This window comes from Plectropomus leopardus, chromosome 4 (assembly GCF_008729295.1).
Source record: "Plectropomus leopardus isolate mb chromosome 4, YSFRI_Pleo_2.0, whole genome shotgun sequence".
Taxonomy (NCBI): domain Eukaryota; kingdom Metazoa; phylum Chordata; class Actinopteri; order Perciformes; family Serranidae; genus Plectropomus; species Plectropomus leopardus.
The window spans coordinates 12,085,007-12,104,590 of NC_056466.1; the positions used below are offsets into that span (position 1 = coordinate 12,085,007).

Consider the following 19,584-nt stretch of genomic DNA (forward strand, 5'->3'; position numbering starts at 1 on the left):
TCTAAAATAAGATTTACCATAGAAAAGGTAAATCTAGGTATCTTATATTAGTTCAAATAGCTGTGAGTCTGCAGCGTTATAATGTCTATGTAGGCTGTATCTTTGAATGTGGCCAGTTTAAGTTAATCTATGATACTTTGGGCACATTTTTGACTGAAAATACGTCTGTGGTAAGAAAAATGGGCTTTTACTTGCACTGTCGTGTTAATACTTTCACTTAATTAACGCTATGATCCGAGAAGCATTTTTTTCCACCACAGGGGTGAGTTAACTTAGCCTGCTTTATGCTAACGTACCACCAAATGCAAATGTTACATTATTGCTAGCTAATAAAGCTATATAACCTTAAATAGGCTCCTATTATTGAGGCTTAAATGCTGAAAGGTTTGAGTCAATGTTAGTTGGACGTCAGTGTTGACTAAGCTGGACAGTGATGTTTCGAAATAAAATTTTTACAAAACAAAAATACAGGTTCAAGTACCATTCCTCATAGGATTAAAAGCTTAATTTTCAACACGTCATTTATGGCCGGTTAGCTCAGTTGGTTAGAGCGTGGTGCTAATAACGCCAAGGTCGCGGGTTCGATCCCCGTACGGGCCAAGAGGCTTTTTGCCCTTTATGTTTATAAGCAATAATATTAGCCTTATCTGTTAACATATCGTTTACTTTAAACGCAGAATCACGATGTCAAAACTCAGACGCCGGAGTTATTTTCTATGTATATCCATGTCTGTATAAAAACGTACACTAGATGGCGACAAAGTCAGTAATTCATGCTGCGGTGTTATTAGCAGCCCTGAAAACTCTCACTGTTTTAGCTAACTTTGGACGTCTGTTCAGTGCATAATTAAGTACAACAATGCTGGGAATTACATAATGTCATCAGTGTCAGCACTGTCTGTGAGCACACACACAGTCCACAGAGGTCTAATCAGCCACAAGAAGTAATAATGTGTGTGGGTGGACTATAGGTGTACAGGGGCTAATCATGTCCTCATTCGATAACTCTAAACATATTCAAGCTGTCAAGCTTTAGCAGTTGTCGACTCTGCTAGCTTCAGTCATTATATAAAAACTGTTGTAATAATATCACGGTGAACTATTGCTTCAACTCTTCTAAATGTCCTAAAAATTCAGAGCTTGACCTTAGACCCCCAAATTTCACCACATGCTACCAGACTATTGTTTATATGGGTAATCTCCAAAGCTTTTCACTCAGTGATAATAATCGTTTCATGCTGACATTATGCTAAGTCATGTATCTAACTAATTACATAAGTTTTGCAGTTATCAGCTGCAACTCCTTTTAGACATGTTAACAGTTGGTTTTAAAGCTTCATTTGAAACAAATTAGTGTTTTTTTGCAGTAGTCCAGCTCCAGGACAGAGCTTCTCAAATAGACAGCTGCAACACAAATATTATACCATTATTTTGACATCTCCTTTAATCATTCCATACCAAAAAATTTAATAAATATAATTATTTGTGGGTGTTGTACTATCATAGAAGACATGCTACAATTTTAAATCAAATAAATCCAGCTGCCAGTTCTTAGAAAACTTTTAATACAGCATATTAAACATCTTTGAAAATGTGGGAACAATAGATGCAGTTTTCTGATTTCTGAGTTCAGAAATTAAGAGAGAAACAAAAGATGAAGTCCAAAATAAGTGACACACATCTTAACCTACTGAAATGTTGAAATGCAGCTAAAGCTACAGTTGGACATTATGTTCTGGTCTTTTTTTTTTTGAAACAAATTTAACAAAACTATAAATCAAAATTTACATGCAAGTATATTGCCCATCACAGTACAATCCTGTGATATAAACATCTGACACATGTATTCCCTCTGAGGTCACTTTCTTAGCTGGGAAAGTGAGACTTGAGGTGTTCCTTCAGAGCTGGTATGGTGGGGAGCTCTCTGCGACACACGTGGCAGCGGAGAGGTAGTTTCAACAACTCGCTGGTTCCTTCTTTGACAGTGACTCTTCCATCTGTTTCAAGCATCTGAATGACATCTGCAGATAACATATTTGCAGTATTAGACACAATGTATTACTCTGGTACTTCAAGTTAACAACTCTTGCTGTAAAACACTGTGACAGCCCAGGTGTAATCTCTGTCCTGTTATTTGACTTGTCTCTGCGCTCTCTCTTTGCATGCAGGTGCTCATTAAGGCATTTGGGAACACCTGGGAGCGTTCACGTTACTTTTTCCCATGTGCAGCTGGTAGCTCCATCTCTGGATGAACCAGCAGTTTGCTGCTACATCTCACTGCCTGTCTTTGGTTCGGTTATAGACAAAGCTGAGGTCCTAAACTAAGAGGTGAGTCAATATATTTCCCCCCTCGCTAGCAACATATAAATTGTCTCAAAAAATCTCCTGTTTGAGCAACATCTGGACCTCGAATCTCATATTAAAAACTCATTCAGACCTGTTTCTTCCAGTTAAGAAATATTGCAAAAATCTAATCAATACTGTGTGCGTACTTTAATTTTCCCGTTTCGACTATTTCAACTCACTCTTTACTCGTATTACAGTCTTCCATAGCTCGACTCTAAATGGTACAAAATGCTATGGCAAGGCTGTAAACAAAAAACAGTCATCAGTCCCACATCACCCCAATTTTTGCCTCCCTTCAATGGCTTCTTTATCATTATTATTATCATTATGTTGCTTTAGTTCTTTATATTATATATACACATATATAATTGAGCCAGGTCATAACCACCGACATAAAATAAAAGAAATAAGGAATTTGCTCTCACCATGAGAATCCATGAAATAGTCAGTTGTGAATGAGTTCCAGTGTTTTTTGTTCTTTAAACAAGGAGAGTCAAAGTCTTGGCTGATCACATGCAGGTGCACATGACTGTAAAAGAGAATATAGACAAAATATGTTAATTTTGAAGCATCTACATTAGATATGTGCTAACCTCTTCCCTCATGAGTTTTGGGGTGGATGGTGGAATTTGCATTATATGTACCACAGTATTTTTTGCATTTAAAAAGGACTGTACAAATGAATTATATACATTTTTGAATACCATTTTAAAAAACGTTTAGACTGATGTATTTGGGTGACTAACTTATATGTGATTAATGAAAGGCCCATGATTTCTGTATAAAACAAATGATACAACACAGGCTGAAACACAAAATATGATTTTCCAGTGATATCGCACAATTCAAACCGTCATCACTGACCTCATACTGGGGATAGCATGGTACCCTGTGCGGAATTGCAGCGAGCTAGCATGCGGGCACTGCTGAATCATCTGGTCAGCAACTTGCTGCATGTGTTTCACCAGGTCGCAGTGTTCGTCACGTAACGCCTTCAGGCTGGAAATGCTCTGCCAGGGGAGGACCAGCCAGTGATAGCGAGCTTTGGGGTATTTATCTTTGATTACCACTACTTTATCATCCTTGTAAACCTGGAGAAAAAACAACAGCATTTTTTCAACATTGACTGACAACATCCACATCACAAATTTAATTTTTTTTTTTTTTTTTTTAAGAAAAAGCTACCTGCATCTTCGGGTCTTGCATTGAGGTCTTCAGACCTTGGCTCCAATGTCCAAAACTTTCCTGAAATGAATTTAAGGCAGCTATTTTTTTGTAACACACACTTGGACAAGCTCTATAAAAAAATCCATACAAATAAAAAAAAGGTGGACATCATAAAACAAATTTTAAATACATGCACACACACTTTTTTCGCTTACACTGGTTTTTGTGCCTTCTCTGTGGCTTTCTGACACAGAAACCTTCTCTGCCTGTTTGGCTACTTTCACACTCGGGGCCTCTCTGCGGCTCGCTTTGTCCTCTGAGGACGACTCTCGCGGTCTTTTGGTGCCACCGTGATCCCCAGTGAGATCCTCCTTGAACTGTATAGTGTATGGGTAGAGCTGATTGACAATATGAAGCTGCTGTCCAGGCTTCATTTTGACCTCACTGTCCTTACCCACCACCACAGAGTCTATGGAGGTCGGGTTTGAGCCCAGCTTTGGAGTAAAGGCAGAAGAAGAGAGACAAAGTGGTAAATTTATCAAAACTTAGCACAACAGTTGCTTCATAAAAGCTTCACTCTAATGAAATCAATGTTCCTTATGTTTCTTACCTGTTTAACTTTGACATAACCTTTGTTGCATTCTGCTTTCAATTCAACTGGTTGAGAGGGGATGACATTTGCACAGATTGAAGATTGCTTTTTAATCTTTGACAGAGTCTAACTTAAATAAAATGAAAAATGAACACATACAGTATGAAACAAAATAGTCTATGACAATTAATTAGACACTGTACACAATAAAATAAGCGATGAGGGGACGTAGTCATTTAGACCAATTTATATCATAACTGTTGCAGACAGATAAGGTATGATTGCATTTTTGCACATACAGGATTCAATAGTTTCAATGTAATGATTGAATTCCTTAAAAACAGTAGATGCTAAAATCCAGAAAACTGTTAACTACACAATAAATGTAAAAAGGAACAGGGTAAAATGGTTTCTCTTTAGATTTTGGAAATCATGGAAACCATCCAGTGTATTGTACTGATAAGTATAGAAAAAAACCCATACTAAGTTTTATCAAAAATAAATCCTGCCAACTTCTACCAAAATGTTTTTTGTGGGAATGAAATCAAAACATTGTGCAACAGAAATGCAACACTTTGTTGTCGCTCCCATTTTTCACAAGTTGAAAAAAGACACTTTAGGCTTCACATGGCTGGGCTCCAGATATACATGTTTTGGTCACACAGGATTACATGTGTGAAAAGAACACAGTGTCAGACGCTATCAAAGGTGAGCAGTTGTCCTTTCAAGTCGGTTAACAATGAACTACTCTCAGGTCAAGACCTTTGCTGATGATAAGCATTCAGACTAACTTTCCTGAGACATTTTTTTCCAGTATGCGCAGTATTTCTTTGGTGTGCAAAACAACTGTTGCATCTATGGATTGCGAGGAAGGTTGGATGTACAGCAAAAAGCAAACCAGAGCTGTACACACGCTTAGCTAAGTGTGCTGAAAATGTCCAAACGGTATTACTGTAAGTGAATTGGTGTTTTGTAGTGTGTGTATTTTAGCATGTGTATTTGAATGTGTGTATTGTCATATAAGTTGTGATGTGGTATCTGTAATGTAGTTTGTGTTTTGTGGTATATGTATAATACTGTGCCTCCCATTTTAACATCACATGTTAAAATGGGAGGTCTGTATGAGCACAACTAAGGATAAGAGTTGAAAAGCAGAAATAGCTTTAAACTCTTTGTGAAACAGTTTCATACTCTGTATTGGAGGTATGTTAAATTGTATTGTCCCTATTAAATAACTTCAAATTCAAAATGAACATTTAATTCATGCAGTCAGCATGCCAATAGCAAGCTACCTAAAAACATCTGGCACTGTGCTGTGTGACAAAACTGCACGTTTTAGAGTGGCCCTTGGTTGTTACCTTGAGTAACACAGCTGTGTAACTCAAGCTGTTTAATCAGTGTCTTTATAAAGGATTATCATGGCAAAGGGCAAGTGCTCACTAAAACGGATTTTAACAGAATAGAGAGAAATAAATATTAAGTTTGCATGTGAAAGTGTTAAATATTTCAGTTCAACTCGTGAAAAATGAAAACAAGAGTTGCGTTTATTATATATTATATTTTTGTTCAGTGTGCCGTGCTGCAACATCTAAGGTATGTGTAAAATACTAAACAAGTGCAATATGGCACAGATTTCTGGCTTTAACCAGGCTGTAACAGTCAATCAGGCTGCATCTAATTTACATAAAAATGAGATTTTCTTTAATGTTCACTGTTGATAATCGTCTCACAGGCTACACGGTTTGTATGATAATTACTAGATCGGTTAACGTTACTTTAGAATTCAATCTTGTCTCATAACACTTAACTGGATGGCATTTTTAATAGACTTTCGTGGCATTGTCTTGTCTTTTCTCGTTTTGATCTCGTCAGCTAAATGCTAATCTAAACTGAAATGTGTCGTTATATTACCTTGCTGCCGCGAGCATTTTTTGTCTTTAATAGTCGTCTCTGGACCTCGACCCAGGACAACTGAGTGTAGGTGAGGCAGTCGAATTGGTTTATGATTGCCCTCCTCGCTGATAAGCCAGCAAATTGGCATTTTATCATCATTTATGTGGCTATCTTTTTTTAACAGAGTTAACTGTTGAAGCGCACGCTTTGTTTTGGTGACTCGTCACGTCGCAGAGAATAGACGTCACTAAATCAGATTTATTTTATTTTTTATTTTCTTATTTTTTATTTAAAAAAAAAAAAAAAAGAACACAGTGCATTATACAGGCGTATAATGAACACTGAAAAAATGATACTTTTAGTAAATTATCTGAAACAATTTCAAATACATAAAGAGAGAGAGAAAACAAATCAAACAAAACAGTGACAAAAACAACAGTACATATAACGTTAAATTGTACGAGGGAGATTTAAACCAAGACATATACACCTTATTTGTTTTAATTCGATAAAATTAAATTTGAATCAGATTTTGTGTCGAGGCCTTAGTATGAATGTGTTTATATACAGTCTGTGGTCGAGACAGGTCTTCTAGAAAAAAAACTCGGAAAAAACACATATAACAGAGAGGGACTGGGATAGGAAGGTGTTATTATAATTATTATATTATTATTATTATTATTAATAAAAAAGTAGGTGGAGACTTTAGGGTTAATCCAGTAGGTGGCGGTAATGTGACTCTATGGATGTCAGCGGCCATTAAAACCAAAGAAGAAGAAGAAAGGAGAAGCTTCTGGAAGCGTCTCTGTGAACTGAGCTGTGCTCCGGATTCAAACTACTGTCTTCATTCAAGGTTGGTAAATAATAACTGTAACTACACGTTTTGTTTACACCTGTGTCACTCTACCTTCGTTAGTCCGTCGTGAGAAAAACTGCGAACAGCTAGCATTAGCGTTAGCCGCCGTATTATTGGCTGGGCTAACGTTGAGTAATCGCTAGCTTAAGTACGTAGGGGGCCTGATGGATAAGAAACACGCCACGGTTGTATCTTGAGGTGGATAACAGGTTGTTGCTCATTTATTAGTAATAATTATAAGTCGTAACAACCAACATGTGGTCTCATAAATCGTCGTTGATATCCCCTTTCTTCCAAAAATTCCAATACATGTAACCAAAACAAGCATGACGTGTAAAAGTGAGCTAACATTACGTTATACACTCACTGGCCACTTTATTAGCTACACCTTGCTACATATTTTTGCCCTTAGAACCGCCTTAATTATACTTGGCACATATTCAAGACGCTGCCGGAAATATTCGTCGGAGATTTTGGTCCATGTTGACATGAGTATCAGGCAGCTGCTGAAGACTTGTCGCCTGCACATCCATGATGTGAATCTCCCGGGTCACCACATCCCAAAAGTGATCTTATTGTTTTAAGATCTGGAGACTGGAGGACCTTTGATTTTAGTGAACTCGTTGTCATGTTCAAGAAACCAGTATGTGATGTTTCGAGCTATCTAACATGGCGTGTTATCGTGCTGGAAGTAGCCACCAGAAGATGGGTACACTGTGGTCATTATTGATGATAATAATAACTTTATTTATATAGCACCTTTAAAAACAGAATTTACAATGTGCTTTGACAAAGAGGCAAAGTAGAAGCATGAAGGGTTTTTTTTGCAGAGGCAATAAAACTATAAAAGCCAAACGATAATGCCAACTTAAGACCAGACAAAATTTAAAGTAGAATTAAAGAAAATAGAAACGATTACAAAGCATAAATAGAAACAATCCTTACCAATAAGAGTAAATACAGTTCAAAGAATATTAGCAGTAAACACAAATAATGATACCAATAATAGAATAAAACACAATCAAGACAGAATAAGAGAATTAAAAGATACATTAAAAGATAAACTAACATAGACAAATCAAAACGGGATGAACAAGGTCAACAGCAATACTCTGGTACATTTTTTTAGTTTATACACTTAACATACTCAGCACATAATCCATAGTATAATTTAAATATTCACATATTAGTGTTAATAGTGATAGTATTTCCTACATTTTTATTTTTACACACTTACATACTCAGCATACCGCACATACTTTATTTTAAATATTTATTTTCTGTGCTTATTTTTTTTTTTTTACTCTTACTCTATTTCTATTTTCTATTTTTGTTTACTTGTACTGGTAATTATTTCTACTTGCAATAATTCTCTATGCTGGCATGAGAGCGACTGTAACTAATCACAATTTCTCCCCGGGGATCAGTTAAGTATTTCTGATTCTGATTTTTTCCCCATTCTGATGCTCGTTTTGAGCTTTAGCAGATCATCTTGACCATGTGTACAGATACCATGTGATTGGCTGATTAGATATTTGCATTAACAAGCTGTTGAACAAATGTACCTGTCATTTCTTCTTAGATCAGAGACTAAGTACTGGTAGCCATTTTGGTAGGCTTTGAGGCTGTTTAAGAACTGATCTGGAACTGAATATTGAAATACTGCTTGTGTCTTACCTTTCCTTTCCAAGGTTAACCATCAAAGACAAACATGGTTAAGGAAACAGGCTACTATGACACATTGGGTGTCAAACCTAATGCTACTCCCGACGAACTGAAAAGAGCCTATCGCAAACTAGCTTTGAAATATCACCCTGACAAAAATCCCACAGAAGGAGAGAAGGTAAGTAAACTCATAAGCATTTGCAGCTGTATTTTATTGGTATTTATGTAATTTTACTTGCTTAGAATTTTTTTAATGGAATCTTAAAATATAGAGTAAAACCTATCAGGATTTTAGATATTAAAAAAATGAAATAATGTAATGGGCCAGACAATGTATGTATGAATAGTTTTTGTTTAATCAGTTTTTTGATGGCTTGGTAGATTTGGTACAAGAGTTGAATTTCAACCTTTTAAGTAGCTCTGTATTGCTATAAATGTTGTTGATGCTTTACAGAGAATGTATGTATTTTTTGTTTCTGTTGCTTTGTAGTTCAAGCAGATCTCACAGGCTTATGAGGTTTTGTCAGATGCCAAGAAAAGAGAGGTATATGACCGTGGAGGTGAAAAGGCGATAAAGGAAGGAGGGACTGGTGGCGGTGCGGGCTTTGCATCGCCCATGGACATCTTTGACTTGTTTTTTGGAGGAGGTAGCCGGATGCACAGAGAGCGAAAGGGTATGAGAATATTCAAGAAATAATCACTGAGCTGAGGTGATGTGTGAAGTTTAAGTGTCTGTTTCTGGTGTGAAAGTTTTGAAATTCTACAGTGGGGAGTATTGAACAGTAGCAACAGGGCTGAAACTAATGATTTTTTCTTTATCGATTAATCGGTGTCTTGTTTTGTTGAAGCAACAATCCAAACTACAAAAGCAACAAACTCTCACATTTGGAATCACATTTGGAATCATCAAATTACTGAAGTGAGGTTAGTGGTTAGTAGTTGCTAATTAATTTTCTTTTGATCAATTAATGGACTAATTGTTGCAGCTCTACTAGAGCCCAACAGGTAAATCATATTATTAGCTTATTGTAGCCATCTATATCTAGGTATATGTCAGCTAAACAATGGCAAGAAAGTACAGAAATATCAAAAACTGCTGTTTTACTACCCAAAGAGCAGTGAAACATTTATTTTTCAACTGTAAAATGTCCTGCACTTATTAGTTATTTGAAAAGAAAAAAAAACAAATTAAATTAATCTTATCCAAAATGTTTATGTTATGGGCTATGAAAAAGAAAATTCATATTGACTGATCATAATTAATTTTAAAATCTCAAATATCAATATTAGAAATACTGAAGAATACTATATCCTGAAGCTTTTTGCAATACACGACTTCGACCGGACAATTTTCATTTTCTCTCTTCATCTGTTTGTTTCAAAAAGGGAACAAAACCAGAATTGCTTGTGCTGTAATGTCCTCTTCATTCCTCCTTCAGTCACATCACAGCCAAAACACAGAGCTGTCAAGAAAACGTGACAAATGTTTTTGAGAATGAGTCTTAACTGGTTGTACATCAACCAATTATCTCATTTGTGACTAATGTGCACTTTGACTAAAAACTATTCTGAGCCTCAAACCAAGAATTAAACATCGAGCTGCTTTTTATGTGTAGCCCAGTGTCATCTTCCATCGCAATTTTTTCTCACATTTCTTGTACAATTGCGTGATGGGTCTAATTCAGGATCTCTAGCAGAAATAGTTTTTTTTTATAAACATGAATAGAGGATATATTAGGCTTCCGGTGAGGAATGGGTAAATATTGCAGGACGGCACTGAACCTGACTCAAACCATCCATTTTTCATGTGTTTATTGGGACCCAAGTTTGATTTGGAGAAAGACCCGACTAAAGACATGGCTACAAAAAAGACCAAAGCTCAACAAAAAAGACTCTAGCAAATGATGTCAAGCCAACAAGTCATCTGAGGACATGGTGATGCTAATCAAGTAAACAATGGCAACAAAAATGGAATATGCAATAAACGGAAACGAAAGGATTCGCTTGAAAAAGGTCTCGAAGAGAATGGCAATATATTCTCCAGTCATTAAAGGAACAAGCTGACAATCATGCAGAAAAAAGTAGCACTGTCTTCAGCAAAATGGATAGCATTCAGGTTAGCCGGCTCACGAACAAGAAAGATACAAGCTCCTGTGTCACAGAGATGGCAAAGTTACGGGGAAAGCTCGACCACTTGGAGGACAGAGCTGGGCGAAACAATGTGCGGCCATCGCTAAGGAGCTCCCACAGCACTCTGACAAAAATCGATAAACACAGCAGATCTTTCCCAACAACACCTCCAGACTGCAAACCATCTTTGGGCTGCTGTGCCTTACCAACCGACAGGCTATCCTTGAGGGCGAGAGGAAAACTAAACCTACTCTTCCTGACGGCACCCAGCTGCAATTCTTCACCGCCTCGAGCACTGGAACAACGCAAGAATGGCAGGAATACAAGGAGCTCCGTGCTGAGCTCCAAGGGAAGGGGATCGACTCATTCCTTATCTACCTGGCAATTTTGAGAGTGAATAACAAGGGCACGAGGATGTCATTGAACTCAGGAGAGGAGGCAAAAGAATCTCTGAAATCTCTGCTGCAGGGAAGTGTGGGAAAAGACCCTGGACAGGACTCAGGAGGAGACAGATCTGCAGTAAGAGCTTTAACCAGCCTGAATGCACAGACTAACAAGGACGGACAAGTTCACGTCATCAATGTGAAGTTTTCTGTTCATTCTTTCATTAGAAAGCCGTTAAATGCATGTTGATAATGAGTTAAATAAGCGGCCCATTCGTTTTTTAATATTGCTGACTAAATTCCTGATACAATAACTCAGATAATTTGTTAGTACAAGAACAACATGATAAAGATATGTCAGTGAAAAATATATTTTTCATTTTGTGATGATATTCAGCACACCCAAATGCTTAGAAGTCAGTAGTTTGTTTTGGATAACTGATGTTGAAAGTTTATTTCAGTTTATGTCAGTTTATTGAGCGCAAGATGTGACATCATCTAAATGATCTTACCACGTATTAATTTTATCAGCTCATACTCCCACTGCACCTCCAGCAGGATATTGGCAAAAACTGGACCCATTAGTGTGACACTATGTTTGGGATGGTAAATGACCATATAAAAAGCAGTCAGCCCTTCAATTCAGAAGGTAGATGGGGTATTGGCATGTCCAAATTTTAAACTATATCACTGGGCATTTGTATTAAGAAGTCTCAGCTACTGGATGGAGGAGGATCAAATTTCATCCTGGTAAAATATAGAACAAGAGTTAATAAAACCAGTAAGGTTAAAGGACTTTTGCCTTACAGGTTTATCTACCAAAAAAATGTTCATTATATTATGGTAAATTAAAATTGTGCTACAAGTGTTTTAGGGCAGTAGAAACATTTGTAAAATTTAAAAACATTAGGTGCAAATCATCTCCATTATGAAACAACAGTCCTCTTTCTGGAGGGAAAGCATTTACTAATAAAACTTGGGAAGATAAAAGTTTTACAACACTTCAAGATATTAATTGGGCTAACAGTGTCCTCAGTTTTCAAGAACTTGTCTCTCAATATAATGTTGATAAACTTTTCGTTTTCTACTTCAGATAAAGGTCAGCCTGTAAAGACTATGGGCTTCTCTGGTCAGATTTAAATGACCGTCCTATTTAAAGTTGAATACAGAATGCTCCAAGACAGATAGTGTCATATATCTATGATAAGCTTATTTTCCCAAAATATATGAATCAGGAAGGAAAGCCTTGGATGGGGATATATCTTAATTGGTACAAGACTCAAGAAACCCAAAGCTTCAGGATATACATCTGAAAATTTGCCATAGAGCATACATTAATGCCAAGAATAAGACATCAGATGGGTACCTGACCCTGACTGCTCACTCTGCCCCCACAGAACTGTTGGCTCCTTTATACATGTTGTATGCAAGCTGGGTTAAATAGTCAAGTGTAATCAGCAATCGGTTGTTTCTGTTTATTTGTTTATGTTGCAATAAAAAGTGATTTAAAAAAAACATGCATTGAGTGTTATATAGCACTGACACTGATAAAAAAAATGCATTGATGAAATCTTATCAGTTGACTTCTTTAATCCAAGAAACAGTAGAGCTAAAATCTGTGATTTGTCTCTCCCCAGGGAAGAACATAGTTCATCAGATAACAGTGACGCTGGAAGATCTTTATAATGGAGCTACAAGAAAACTGGCTCTCCAAAAGAATACCATTTGTGAGAGATGTGAAGGTACTTCTTTTGCTCTGCGACTTACATTTTAAAGCGCTCTTGTTGGTGAACTTGTTAACTAATCCAAGCAGGCCACACGCAGACCCAGCCAGGCCATGAAAAGGCTCTTTGTCCAATAACAAAACCCATCAGTCTTGTAAATTTAATCCAGTCCTCGCTCACCAGGTCACGACAGTTTATATAATACGCAAAACTTGAAGCAAAAATAGCCTTCGTCTTCTTGTCCTATGTGCTGACAGTTTCATTTTCTTGGCAGGTCGTGGGAGTCGGAAAGGAGCTGCACAGATGTGCATGTCTTGCCACGGCACAGGCATGCAGGTCCGCATGCACCAACTCATACCAGGTATGGTCCAGCAAGTGTCCACAGTGTGCCACAGCTGCCAGGGTCAAGGACAGAGAATCAGCCACAAGGACCGCTGCAAAGCATGCGGAGGCCGAAAGATCCTGCGCCAGAAGAAGATTTTGGAGGTCCACATTGACAAAGGTGAGAGTAAAGGAGAGTTTATTTAAATGCACCCGTGACTTACTGAAGACAACTAGTAAAACATATGTTGTACATACATCACCTGGTCACAGGAATGAGAGACGGCCAGAAGATAGTTTTCCATGGAGAAGGAGACCAGGAGCCGGGGATTGAGCCAGGTGATATCATCATTGTTTTGGACCAACGAGAACATACATGTTTCACCAGGTAATTTATTCTCTGTTATCAGACTATTTTGATTCTGGTGTACTAGCAGATGTATTAAGCTGACCCTCTCAGTAGATTTGTTTTTAATTAAAACTACATGTATTTGTAGTTGGCATGCTACTCTACATGGTACCACACTTTACTTTTTATAAGAGTCCCCCCAGTAAAAAAAACCTTTTTTTTCTCAACTTTTTTTCCTGTCATCAGGAAAGGAGAGGACCTCATCATGTCAATGGACTTACAGCTGGTTGAAGCTTTGTGTGGTTTTAAGAAGCCTGTTCAGACGCTGGACAACAGAACTCTCCTCATCACTTCACATCCAGGTGAACCGAATGATTCAATGCACAGCTACAAGTCTTTAATGACAGCAAGTTAAAGGCAAAGCTTTCCCTCCTTTGGAAAATACCAGTATTTTATAGGAAAAAAAGCATCAGTTTTACTGTTTCATAATTCAGTGGGGTTTTTTTGTTTTTAATAATTGCTTGGGGGGCTGGTTAGTCTAACAGAAGTACAGTGGTAGACTGATTTCTGTTAGACCAACCAGCCCCTCAAGCAGAAATGCTGTTTTTTCCAGAAATGCAGCTGAATAAGTGCTGCTGATTCCTGAGTGCACTTCACACTGCACTTTACTGTACAGACACTCACTTTATTGTTGCTCCATCGATGTTGATCAGATGTATGAATTACACTCTTTATGTTGATGGTCTTTTAAAGCGTTAAAACGGGTGTGCCGGAAAATTAACCATTTAATAGAGTCTGGTGGGAAATGACAGAATACATCTCATGCCTCTTTTTTCCCTCACATTTCAATCAACTAGAGGCTTTAAAATATTGCTTTTGCGTTGGCAGTTTTGCACGACTAATGTGACCTTTTTTTTAAAAAAAAAATCTTTCCTCACAGGGGAATTGATCAAGCCTGGAGACACAAAATGCGTCTTGAATGAAGGGATGCCGATGTACCGCAGACCTTTTGAGAAGGGACGCCTTATTATTCACTTCTCGGTAAGACGTTTTTCCATATTTTGTTGTCCTCTGTTCCCCCTTTACTCATCTCTTTTATTTTTATTGTACACATGCGTTTCTTTCTGTAAAAGATAAAAAACCATTTCAGCCACATACACACAAACAACTATGCTTTATTCTCTGTCTGAGTCTTTGTGATGTGACGCTTGTCTTAGTGTATGTCTGTTCTGTCAGATTTTTCCTGTTATGCTTTGTCTTACTTCAACAATTAAAAATCATCAAACAAAGAAAACGGCATTTTCAAAAGGGATGCAACTGGACAAACCTAATTTTTACATTTTAACATCACTATTAATCTCTTGAAACCTGGATCATCAGTGTTCTTGTGTCTGCTTTTAGATGCTTTTCACAAGCTGGTGGACCCTTTGAAACTAGAGCAAATTGGTTTGATTTCTTTCAAAAACATGGGGAAAAAGGCAATGACGAACTGGGCAAGAAATGTCCCGCAATTTAGGAGAAATAAGTTAAAAATGACAAGAAAATCACCTAAAGTGAGTTTTAAAAAAAAAGAGGGAGGGATTATTAAAAACTTATCCCAAAAAAAACAACAGGAAAATGCACTGAAAACTATATTTATAACAATTAATAATTGTTAAAATATTTGTAGAATTTTTAATAAAATAAAATATATAAAATAAAGAAATTTCAAATTTTCGGACCATGTCTTGTGAAGATGCTCATTGTTTTTTAAAGAAATCAAATCAATTTGCTCAGGTTTTAAAGGGTTAAACTGAAAAGGCTGAACTGTTCTATTGTTGTTTTAATCAAATTGTTTATGCATTTTTTAAAAAAATTTTTAAGGTGGTATTCCCACAAGCCAACTTCCTTTCCAATGACAAGCTAAAGATGCTGGAGCGCTACCTCCCAGAAAAGCTCGAGGCAGAGCAGCCAGACAGTATGGACGATGACCTCTACATCTACGCCGACCTGGAGGACTGTGACTTTGAGAACAGAAGAAGACACAACCATCAGTACTACTACATGGATGAAGACGACTATGCCAGCACCGGAGGCGTTCAGTGCCAGACATCATAAAAACCAACTGGCCTGTTCTTATTCCAGAAGCCCGAATCCTCATCTCTTAAACAAAGCACCTTTTTGGAAGTTTGTGCACTTTTTATTTAATTATTCTCATAACTATGTTTTCTTTCAAATCGAATCAGTGTCCCCATAGCTTTGATTTTCCATTATAATACTTTTTGGATGGAGTAGAGTATCATGTAGTTCCAGGGTTAAACTTGGATTTGGGTGAGTGGGATTCCTCTTCATCTCTGGGACCTTATGTAACTTTTTTTTTTTTTCCAGTCACACTGTGATTAGAGACGAGGGGAATCACAGAGGCTTCAGAAAAACTATTTTCTGAACAAAGACTGCCTGCTTTTATGCATTTACAATAAAACGGATGCCAATATTAATATGAAAATAACCTTTTTATAGTTACTAAATCAGTTGTTGTGAACCACTTGTTGATGACTTGTTCAACCTGTGTGTGTGTGTGTGTGTGTGTGTGTGTGTGTGTGTGTGTGTGTGTGTGTGTGCGCGTGCGTGCGTGCGTGCGTGCGTGCGTGCGTGCGTGTGTGTGCATGCATGCGTGTAAAGACCCAATCTGCAGATGGTGGTGGACGCGATGTGCATTGAGACTTGAGTAGTAACATTTCTGCTGTTTTACCCTTTTAAGGGCTATTTTATAGACATTTCTTAACAATCTTAAAAATGTGGCAAGAAGATGTGATTTGGGAGTAAAGGCGATCATAATTCAGGCATGACAGTGTTAAGGTTTAAGCCACTAATGTAGATTATTCAAACTAATGTTTAAGTGTAGTTGAATATTTTTCAGCTGCAATCAGTCGTGTGTGACGAGGCCGAGCATTTGTTTTTGTTTTGGAAACCTTGTTCGGAAACGGGAACATCTCGTGTGTCAAATCACAGTTTGATGTAAAATATGGCTGCATAATAATGGCAGGGAATGTATTCAGAAACAAGAGCTCAAACATTATTAAGAAATCACTTAATTTTAAAAAACTGATCAGGGGGGTTTCCCAAAAGCAGGTTATCTTGGTATTTCAACATAACTTTGTGTTCTTGATTGTTTGTGGTTTGGGGTTTTTACTTGGCAGAAAGGTATTCAGAAAACTTTAAAGTCTGCTTCTTTTAACAGGTTTAACAAATGTTTTCCCTCTTTGAAATTAAATAAGTGCCAAGTTGCACACAAGTTTTACAAAAAAGAGTGATTAATGCCAAGGTTGTTACTGTTTTAAAGGTTAAATGTTTTTGAGATTGTTTCGGGTGTGTGATTTTTAAAATCATTAGAATAATAATTAAAATCTGGAATTTAAATTACAAATTTTAATCAGAGTGGCATAATAAACTTGTTGGATTTTTGCTCACAAGAATTTTTTTTAAAATATATTTTTAGTCTTAATTGTAAATGCCAAATGGGTGGTCGGGAGGTTATTGAGGTACCTAAAATTGGCACACGTCATACCTCATTGAAGTGTCTGCCTGTTTGAAAGCCTTATCGTAACTGAACTTGAAGCTACTTGATAATTTAGGTTATTTGTTCTTATGTTTTTTTTAGTGATAACTTTGCCTTGGTTATTGTAAAACACAACTATGCTCACTCGAAGGAAGATTTCTTTAATTGTTTCACAATTGTTCTTAAAGCAGATGCAAAATAATGAGGACTCATAATGTCAGGGGGACTCAACTCAAATAAATGTTGTCAAGTTCTTGACTGACTGTATGTGTGTTTGAACCAATCGTCTTCTCGTTTGCTTGTGTTTTCTAATTAAATGCAGTTTAATGGTCTCTCTATATTGTTGTATTACTTTGCATGAACGATATTAACTTTTGTTACCAGGCAATCCACTGATATTTAAAATATTCATGAGTATAGTTACTCAAAAAAAAGCCATTCTTGTAGTTTCAAGGTTTTGGTGTTACCTTCTCCTGATGATGGTTTTAAAGTGGAAACAAAAGCTTGAAGCTGCAACATCTCCTGTCTTAATTTGGAGTAAATCTTTTTCTTAAAGGTTAAGAAACACTGCAATTCTAAAACAATGGCCTTAAAATGTTTTTCTTCTGCTAACTGTCAGTTGTGCAATAGGACATTAGACAAAAAAATCTAGCAATCACCAGAAAAATTGTTGGCATTGTACGTTTCTGCGAACCACAAATTTGCTACATTTGCATGTTTTTTTCAGAATGCAGTTAATATGTTGGAACTTTTTTTTTTTTAACGTGGTCAGGTTTTGGCACAAAAAAACACTTAGCTGGGAAAAGATCATATTTTGGGCTTAAGGTAAAGGTTTTGGGGCAACATCCCTGGCAGGAAAAGCAGTGATGTGTGTAAAAGAACAGCTGCTTTTTAATTAATTATCCCCGCTGGAAAAACCATGACAGGTTGCTTTACAAAACCTTAATGTTTGGTGTCTGAAAATCTTGTTGTTTTTGGTCTCAAACAGTGGTCTGCAGCTCGGCGGGTGTCTCTCCTGGGTAACACCACATCCACCATCATGTCCGCCTCCTGATGTCAAAGTCAGCTCATCACTCTGGAAACACTGACACGGTATGAAACGTGCAAATGTAACATGTTCATGGTTTGCATAAACTTACAAGGCCAACATTTGGTTTGAGTAATCTATACCAGTGTTTCCCAAACATCTCTTTGAGTACCACATGATGCCCTGCATGTTTTAGATCTCCCTCTGCTGCAGCACAGCTGAATGAAATGATTAGCGTGTTACCGAGCAGCCGCAGGAGTTTATGACGAGCTGATGATTTGAATCTGCTGTGTTGCATTAGAGAGAGATCTGAAACATGCAGAACAAAAGTACTCGAGGAGATCGGGAAACGCTGATCTACTCTATAGCTGAAATGATAACTTGATTTCTCAGTTTTTTTGTATGCAACTTGGTTATTCATTTTGGTAATTTTTCAGCAAAACTGTCAAACTATCCCTGGTTTCAGCCTTTAAATGGGAATATTAACTTCTTTTGTTCAGTCTTCTCAGTCAGTACACTGAATATATGAGCTTTGGACTGTTGGTTGGAAAAAACAATTTCTGAGACATAAACCAAATTATGACTCAATCACTCAAGATGAATGCTGTCAGTATTATTCCCAGCCTGATCTACAAAATACAAGCACATGGCAAGTTCTGACAATGACTTTAAAATAAATCCAGTTTTTGTAGAGACATCGTGTCACGACTACACAAGTGATCCACTTTCAGCCATAAATTTCGAAGTACTTATAATTTCTAAAGTAAACACCTTTGCAGTGTTGCCTCAAGTTAAAATATTGATTTCAAGTGTACAGACAAGTAGCTAATTTTTGTCAAGAAAAAAACAAAACACAAACTGTAAACTGTAAAGATTTTTGACTTTTATTTATAACCATTTTAACATGACTGGCAATATTATATACAACAATAAATATACAAAATAGAGTGTAATGACTTGACATTATTTTGCAACAGTGATATATGGATGGTAGTACAGAGACAGATGACGGGAAGTACCAAATACTTTAGTGCAAATAATAAACACTGGTCGAGTAGCTCTGTTTCTTGCAGGCATACTGATGCACAGGAACACCAATTACAGTCAATGTGACCATGTTAATTACATTTATCATATACACACAGGTTACAGAATGAGTCACAGGAGCTCCATTGAGGTTTATCATCAGTCATCATGCATATTTTAAGTACTAAAATTATTGTAGAGCCACATTTAGACAGTGTACTGAGGTAGCATGCAGGGAACACTGAGGACAAAACAAATCATCTGAGGTACAAAAGTATCATCATAATCCAAAGCAGACAAATCATATACCTGATATTGTTTGTTTAGGCCCAAACAAGAGGCGGCTTTTCTTATAAATATTTTCACGACAGTTCACCATCATGCATTTTCATGTCTAATAAAGACAGAAGAGATGAAAATGGGGATTCAAACTGCACTGGTGAAGTTGGATCCATGAGGAAGTGTGTGTGTGTGTGTGTGTGTGTGTGTGTGTGTGTGTGTGTGTGTGTGTGTGTGTGTGTGTGTGTGTGTGTGTGTTTACAGTACGGAGGACCTAGACAGTGCTGC

General features: G+C 37.1%; 2 protein-coding genes and 1 non-coding gene across 4 annotated transcripts; 2 read left to right on the forward strand and 1 right to left on the reverse strand.

Annotated features, from left to right (window-relative positions):
• The first annotated feature begins 526 nt into the window (after positions 1-526).
• trnai-aau lies at positions 527-600 on the forward strand. The gene has a single exon. It is a non-coding gene; the product is annotated as a tRNA-Ile (tRNA).
• Positions 601-1,548: 948 nt separating this feature from the next.
• Positions 1,549-6,198, reverse strand: aptx (aprataxin). Of its 2 annotated transcripts, XM_042485446.1 has the most exons (7): positions 6,017-6,198; positions 4,124-4,170; positions 3,729-4,007; positions 3,532-3,591; positions 3,211-3,437; positions 2,772-2,875; positions 1,549-2,021 (listed from the first exon to the last, which is right to left on the reverse strand). In XM_042485446.1, exons 1-7 carry the CDS (start codon positions 6,144-6,146, stop codon positions 1,867-1,869), a joined length of 1,002 nt encoding a protein of 333 aa, XP_042341380.1. In that variant the 5' UTR covers positions 6,147-6,198; the 3' UTR covers positions 1,549-1,866. The 2 variants fall into 2 exon arrangements, with proteins under 2 accessions (XP_042341380.1, XP_042341381.1); XM_042485447.1 differs by lacking the exon at positions 4,124-4,170 and having other exon boundaries at positions 3,729-3,890.
• A 550-nt stretch (positions 6,199-6,748) lies between these two features.
• dnaja1 (DnaJ heat shock protein family (Hsp40) member A1) lies at positions 6,749-15,735 on the forward strand. Its single transcript, XM_042485216.1, has 9 exons — positions 6,749-6,851; positions 8,546-8,697; positions 9,010-9,193; positions 12,670-12,774; positions 13,031-13,258; positions 13,351-13,465; positions 13,673-13,788; positions 14,367-14,467; positions 15,290-15,735. Exons 2-9 carry the CDS (start codon positions 8,566-8,568, stop codon positions 15,521-15,523), a joined length of 1,215 nt encoding a protein of 404 aa, XP_042341150.1. The 5' UTR covers positions 6,749-6,851; positions 8,546-8,565; the 3' UTR covers positions 15,524-15,735.
• The last annotated feature ends 3,849 nt before the right edge of the window (positions 15,736-19,584 follow it).